The sequence below is a fragment of the Narcine bancroftii genome, chromosome 2, assembly GCF_036971445.1.
Source record: "Narcine bancroftii isolate sNarBan1 chromosome 2, sNarBan1.hap1, whole genome shotgun sequence".
Classification (NCBI taxonomy): Eukaryota; Metazoa; Chordata; class Chondrichthyes; order Torpediniformes; family Narcinidae; genus Narcine; species Narcine bancroftii.
The window spans coordinates 178,482,963-178,488,962 of NC_091470.1; the positions used below are offsets into that span (position 1 = coordinate 178,482,963).

A 6,000-nucleotide genomic window follows, 5' to 3' on the forward strand; every position below is an offset into this window, starting at 1 on the left:
GCACTCCTACGTTTAAAAATATCCACAAATGGCGATGCACAAGGTTGCGACAGCCAATTTGGCCACTTACACGGCAGAGTCACCAGCTCATTCCGCATTGAACTTGTGCAGTTATATGTAAAGATGTAACAGGGCCCCAGGAGCTGAGGGTTCCTGATCGTGGCAGAGATTAGGATCCAAGCTCAGGTTGCCGATGGTTTGGACTACATGCAATTTTGTGTAAAATCCATCTGTTTTATTAGACGGCAATAGGAGAATCTAGAATCTGGTGATGTGCTCTGTATTGAGTGTGTATACGTGTGCACCACAGTCCGGAGAAACACTGACTTGTCAGGTTGTGTATGCACAGTCAGATGATAATAAAATTGAACCTCAGCAGGTCAACACAACATTGAGAGCCGAAGGGCCTGTACAGCTTCTACATCCTTCCTATAACCACAACCACCAATGTGAACAGAATGAGATTATCTGTTTCAGTCATCTTGACGCGCTGTCCAGTCCTGCTGAGATGTTCTCAGTCGGGGGGAGTGGAGCCTCCTCAGGACAGTGCTCTATTGCCTCAGCTGAAAGACACCGCCCCCCCCCCACAACACCCCCCTCAGCAGAGCGACGTCCCCTCGCAACTGAACAGGAGCTCCCACCTCCACCTCTGCACTCGTGGGTCACCAGGGGGTTTGAACCCACGATAACCAACTGTCGGGGGTCACCACGAGGTTTTATCACACAAAGCCGGATCCCATGGCTTACCCATCATTCCTGCAGGAAGCAGGAGAAAGATGACAATGCAGTTCGTTCGCTTCATCACTAGGGACCAGGCAGGAGGGGGGGACCCTTTCATCTGGAAAGAGACACCAAGTTCTATTTTATAAAAGGAACTTTACAGGCGACGCGGTTAGTCCGACGCTGATAGAGCGCCAGCGACCGGGGCTTCAATCCCGCGCTGCTTGTGAGGACCCTGTACGTTCTCCCCGTGTCTGCATGGGTTTCCCCCGGGGACTCCGGTTACTTCCACCCTTCAAAACGTACCAGGTTAATTGGGTGTAAATTGGACAGCACGGGATCGTGAGACAGAAGGGCCTGTTAGCGCGCTGTTCGTCTACATTAAAAATGAACTAAAATGAAACCAGTTTAGCACTGAAATCAGTTGTTGACAGTTTCGATGAATCCCATTCTGTGTTCTTCTCACTTCTTCTTCTTCTTTGGCTTGGCTTCGCGGACGAAGATTTACGGAGGGGGTAAATGTCCACGTCAGCTGCAGGCTTGTTTGTGGCTGACAAGCCCGATGCGGAACAAGCAGACACGGTTGCAGCGGTTGCAGGGGAAAATTGATTGGTTGGGGTTGGGTGTTGAGTTTTTCCTCCTTTGCCTTTTGTCAGTGAGGTCACTACGGTTCCGGTGAATCCCATTCGGTGTCCTTCCCACCAGGGTTCCGGTGAATCCCATTCGGTGTCCTTCCCACCAGGGTTCCGGTGAATCCCATTCGGTGTCCTTCCCACCAGGGTTCCGGTGAATCCCATTCGGTGTCCTTCCCACCAGGGTTCCGGTGAATCCCATTCGGTGTCCTTCCCACCAGGGTTCCGGTGAATCCCATTCGGTGTCCTTCCCACCAGGGTTCCGGTGAATCCCATTCGGTGTCCTTCCCACCAGGGTTCCGGTGAATCCCATTCGGTGTCCTTCCCACCAGGGTTCCGGTGAATCCCATTCGGTGTCCTTCCCACCAGGGTTCCGGTGAATCCCATTCGGTGTCCTTCCACCAGGGTTCCGGTGAATCCCATTCGGTGTCCTTCCCACCAGGGTTCCGGTGAATCCCATTCGGTGTCCTTCCCACCAGGGTTCCGGTGAATCCCATTCGGTGTCCTTCCCACCAGGGTTCCGGTGAATCCCATTCGGTGTCCTTCCCACCAGGGTTCCGGTGAATCCCATTCGGTGTCCTTCCCACCAGGGTTCCGGTGAATCCCATTCGGTGTCCTTCCCACCAGGGTTCCGGTGAATCCCATTCGGTGTCCTTCCCACCAGGGTTCCGGTGAATCCCATTCGGTGTCCTTCCCACCAGGGTTCCGGTGAATCCCATTCGGTGTCCTTCCCACCAGGGTTCCGGTGAATCCCATTCGGTGTCCTTCCCACCAGGGTTCCGGTGAATCCCATTCGGTGTCCTTCCCACCAGGGTTCCGGTGAATCCCATTCGGTGTCCTTCCCACCAGGGTTCCGGTGAATCCCATTCGGTGTCCTTCCCACCAGGGTTCCGGTGAATCCCATTCGGTGTCCTTCCCACCAGGGTTCCGGTGAATCCCATTCGGTGTCCTTCCCACCAGGGTTCCGGTGAATCCCATTCGGTGTCCTTCCCACCAGGGTTCCGGTGAATCCCATTCGGTGTCCTTCCCACCACGGTTCCGGTGAATCCCATTCGGTGTCCTTCCCACCACGGTTCCGGTGAATCCCATTCAGTGTCCTTCCCACCACGGTTCCGGTGAATCCCATTCGGTGTCCTTCCCACCACGGTTCCGGTGAATCCCATTCGGTGTCCTTCCCACCACGGTTCCGGTGAATCCCATTCGGTGTCCTTCCCACCACGGTTCCGGTGAATCCCATTCGGTGTCCTTCCCACCACGGTTCCGGTGAATCCCATTCGGTGTCCTTCCCACCACGGTTCCGGTGAATCCCATTCGGTGTCCTTCCCACCACGGTTCCGGTGAATCCCATTCGGTGTCCTTCCCACCACGGTTCCGGTGAATCCCATTCGGTGTCCTTCCCACCACGGTTCCGGTGAATCCCATTCGGTGTCCTTCCCACCACGGTTCCGGTGAATCCCATTCGGTGTCCTTCCCACCACGGTTCCGGTGAATCCCATTCGGTGTCCTTCCCACCACGGTTCCGGTGAATCCCATTCGGTGTCCTTCCCACCACGGTTCCGGTGAATCCCATTCGGTGTCCTTCCCACCACGGTTCCGGTGAATCCCATTCGGTGTCCTTCCCACCACGGTTCCGGTGAATCCCATTCGGTGTCCTTCCCACCACGGTTCCGGTGAATCCCATTCGGTGTTCTTCCCACCACGGTTCCGGTGAATCCCATTCGGTGTTCTTCCCACCACGGTTCCGGTGAATCCCATTCGGTGTTCTTCCCACCACGGTTCCGGTGAATCCCATTCGGTGTTCTTCCCACCACGGTTCCGATGAATCCCATTCGGTGTTCTTCCCACCACGGTTCCGATGAATCCCATTCGGTGTTCTTCCCACCACGGTTCCGATGAATCCCATTCGGCGTTCTTCCCACTACGGTTCCGATGAATCCCATTCGGCGTTCTTCTCACTACGGTTCCGATGAATCCCATTCGGCGTTCTTCTCACTACAGTTTCGATGAATCCCATTCTGTGTTCTTCTCACTACAGTTTCGATGAATCCCATTCTGTGTTCTTCTCACTACAGTTTCGATGAATCCCATTCTGTGTTCTTCTCACTACATTTCCGATGAATCCCATTCGGTGTTCTTCTCACTACAGTTCCGATGAATCCCATTCGGTGTTCTTCTCACTACAGTTCCGATGAATCCCATTCGGTGTTCTTCTCACTACAGTTCCGATGAATCCCATTCGGTGTTCTTCTCACTACAGTTCCGATGAATCCCATTCGGTGTTCTTCTCACTACAGTTCCGATGAATCCCATTCGGTGTTCTTCTCACTACAGTTCCGATGAATCCCATTCGGTGTTCTTCTCACTACAGTTCCGATGAATCCCATTCTGTGTTCTTCTCACTACGGTTTCGATGAATCCCATTCGGTGTTCTTCTCACTACAGTTTCGATGAATCCCATTCTGTGTTCTTCTCACTACAGTTTCGATGAATCCCATTCTGTGTTCTTCTCACTACATTTCCGATGAATCCCATTCGGTGTTCTTCTCACTACGGTTCCGATGAATCCCATTCTGTGTTCTTCTCACTACAGTTTCGATGAATCCCATTCTGTGTTCTTCTCACTACAGTTTCGATGAATCCCATTCTGTGTTCTTCTCACTACATTTCCGATGAATCCCATTCGGTGTTCTTCTCACTACAGTTCCGATGAATCCCATTCGGTGTTCTTCTCACTACAGTTCCGATGAATCCCATTCGGTGTTCTTCCCACCACGGTTCCGATGAATCCCATTCGGTGTTCTTCCCACCACGGTTCCGATGAATCCCATTCGGTGTTCTTCCCACCACGGTTCCGATGAATCCCATTCGGTGTTCTTCCCACCACGGTTCCGATGAATCCCATTCGGCGTTCTTCCCACTACGGTTCCGATGAATCCCATTCGGCGTTCTTCTCACTACGGTTCCGATGAATCCCATTCGGTGTTCTTCTCACTACAGTTTCGATGAATCCCATTCTGTGTTCTTCTCACTACAGTTTCGATGAATCCCATTCTGTGTTCTTCTCACTACAGTTTCGATGAATCCCATTCTGTGTTCTTCTCACTACATTTCCGATGAATCCCATTCGGTGTTCTTCTCACTACAGTTCCGATGAATCCCATTCGGTGTTCTTCTCACTACAGTTCCGATGAATCCCATTCGGTGTTCTTCTCACTACAGTTCCGATGAATCCCATTCGGTGTTCTTCTCACTACAGTTCCGATGAATCCCATTCGGTGTTCTTCTCACTACAGTTCCGATGAATCCCATTCGGTGTTCTTCTCACTACAGTTCCGATGAATCCCATTCGGTGTTCTTCTCACTACAGTTCCGATGAATCCCATTCTGTGTTCTTCTCACTACGGTTTCGATGAATCCCATTCGGTGTTCTTCTCACTACAGTTTCGATGAATCCCATTCTGTGTTCTTCTCACTACAGTTTCGATGAATCCCATTCTGTGTTCTTCTCACTACATTTCCGATGAATCCCATTCGGTGTTCTTCTCACTACGGTTCCGATGAATCCCATTCTGTGTTCTTCTCACTACAGTTTCGATGAATCCCATTCTGTGTTCTTCTCACTACATTTCCGATGAATCCCATTCTGTGTTCTTCTCACTACAGTTTCGATGAATCCCATTCGGTGTTCTTCTCACTACATTTCCGATGAATCCCATTCGGTGTTCTTCTCACTACAGTTCCGATGAATCCCATTCGGTGTTCTTCTCACTACAGTTCCGATGAATCCCATTCGGTGTTCTTCTCACTACAGTTCCGATGAATCCCATTCGGTGTTCTTCTCACTACAGTTCCGATGAATCCCATTCGGTGTTCTTCTCACTACAGTTCCGATGAATCCCATTCTGTGTTCTTCTCACTACGGTTTCGATGAATCCCATTCGGTGTTCTTCTCACTACAGTTTCGATGAATCCCATTCGGTGTTCTTCTCACTACAGTTTCGATGAATCCCATTCTGTGTTCTTCTCACTACAGTTTCGATGAATCCCATTCTGTGTTCTTCTCACTACAGTTTCGATGAATCCCATTCTGTGTTCTTCTCACTACATTTCCGATGAATCCCATTCAGTGTTCTTCTCACTACGGTTCCGATGAATCCCATTCTGTGTTCTTCTCACTACAGTTTCGATGAATCCCATTCTGTGTTCTTCTCACTACATTTCCGATGAATCCCATTCTGTGTTCTTCTCACTCGCCAGTTACAATTCAGCAGCAGATGTTTATGACCCAATGATTACCGTTTGAAACAAATACCAGGGAGAGAAATCTCACTCAATAACATCTCAGTGGCTCATTTCTTTTTTACTTGAAATTTTAATTTTCTTGGGACTCACATACAACAATATTACTTGCGTCTTCTAAATCGTATTTCAAAATTAGAGCCCAAATCCTACTCCCAACTGCTAACATGAAAACATTTGTTCAAATACAAGGGGCGTCTGAGCCTTCATTAATCAGTCCCTGACCTGACTACAGTACAACTCCGATTATCCAAAATCAGATATCCTAATTTATCCAAAATTTAAAAAAGAATTTTGAATAAATGAGGTGATCTGAAACAATCCAAAATCCTCATTTAATCTGAATTTA

General features: G+C 49.8%; 1 protein-coding gene across 1 annotated transcript in view; it reads right to left on the bottom strand.

Annotated features, from left to right (window-relative positions):
- Nucleotides 1-1,434, bottom strand: part of LOC138754661 (butyrophilin subfamily 1 member A1-like) — a 35,150-nt gene extending 33,716 nt beyond the window's left edge. The window contains exon 1 of the mRNA XM_069919262.1: nt 748-1,434. Coding sequence (XP_069775363.1) covers nt 748-838 — 91 coding nt within the window. The 5' untranslated portion in view covers nt 839-1,434. The remainder of the gene's footprint in view (nt 1-747) is intronic.
- Nucleotides 1,435-6,000: the final 4,566 nt, after the last annotated feature.